The sequence below is a fragment of the Phytophthora parasitica genome, assembly GCF_000247585.1.
Source record: "Phytophthora parasitica INRA-310 unplaced genomic scaffold supercont2.42, whole genome shotgun sequence".
Classification (NCBI taxonomy): domain Eukaryota; phylum Oomycota; class Peronosporomycetes; order Peronosporales; family Peronosporaceae; genus Phytophthora; species Phytophthora nicotianae.
The window spans coordinates 213,869-214,987 of NW_008649028.1; the positions used below are offsets into that span (position 1 = coordinate 213,869).

General features: G+C 46.5%; 1 protein-coding gene across 1 annotated transcript; it reads right to left on the reverse strand.

Moving 5' to 3' along the window:
• Window positions 1-512: 512 nt before the first annotated feature.
• Window positions 513-1,104, reverse strand: PPTG_14602 (hypothetical protein; the record flags this gene model as incomplete). Its single annotated transcript, XM_008911527.1, has 1 exon — window positions 513-1,104. The coding sequence occupies one exon, from the start codon at window positions 1,102-1,104 to the stop codon at window positions 547-549; it is 558 nt and encodes a 185-aa protein (XP_008909775.1). The 3' UTR covers window positions 513-546.
• Between the last annotated feature and the right edge of the window lie 15 nt (window positions 1,105-1,119).

Below are 1,119 nucleotides of genomic sequence, written 5' to 3' on the forward strand. Positions count from 1 at the left end.
ATGGTCGTTGAAGGCTTGGGACCCGTTGGCCATGAGGGCCTTGGCCGACGTGTCGTCCGGCTTGAAAGGCTCCATTGCTTGAAGGCACTCGTAGTATCCACAGTAAATTGAAGAATGGATTTGGTTTGGAGACTAGATGTTGTGCGCACCCGACTCACAGGTGACAGATGTTGAAGCACGGCTGCAGTGATCATCATTCTTTTAGGGATTCCTGTCAGAATATTGTGACAGGTTGTGTATTATGATGAAAAGTTAAAATGATGACGTGATATCAGCGGTTGTGAAGGAAATTGTGGCAACATATCCTTGTTATTTATTATAGCTGCGATACTATATCTGCGACATAAACAAAATATTGAAGGTTATCTGGAGTAAACGAGCTCGACCACCTAAAAGGTTGACTCCCGAGGGAGATGGGCGCACGTGCCACCGAGTCATCAGCCTAACCTTCACTTCGTGTTGATGCCGTGCATTATGGAGCAACGAGTTCTCAATAAACGCAATAGAAATTGTTACATACATGCAGAAAGCTTTCGATTTAAAATGTTACTTCTTCTGATGGTTGATAAAGCGCAGTGAAAGTAGAGCCATCAGCCGCAGAATGACAATAAAGAGGAGTACAATGCCGAAGTTTCGCCAGATCTCGTTGTGCTTGTACTCAAACGTGGACTCGACGTACTCCTTGATAGTTATATGGTCGATATTAGTCGGTGGATTCGTCAAGGGCTGGCAGCCAAGATCATCGCCAACATTCATGTACTGCTGCGTGGTCGTGTCGTACGTGGGAAGTTCATCACATTTGCTAAACACGAGGGCAGCAAGGATAGCAACGGAGTAACGTTGAGGAGTAATGGTGTACAACCATTGGTACCCTGCAGGAATGTTGCTCGCTGGCGGATTGAAGCCGTAAAACAGGATTGTAATGGAGTAAACCATCACACCAACTAGTGCCGCCACATCAATACTAGACGTTGCATAGATCAGCAACTGACCCATATACGTCTGTAGCAGCACCATCAGCGACGTGTTGATCCAGTAGAGAACCGCAGTACCGAAGCCACTGAAACCCACCATCCAGTAGAAAATGACGGTGTAGAGCAGCATCGACCCGAAGACGTA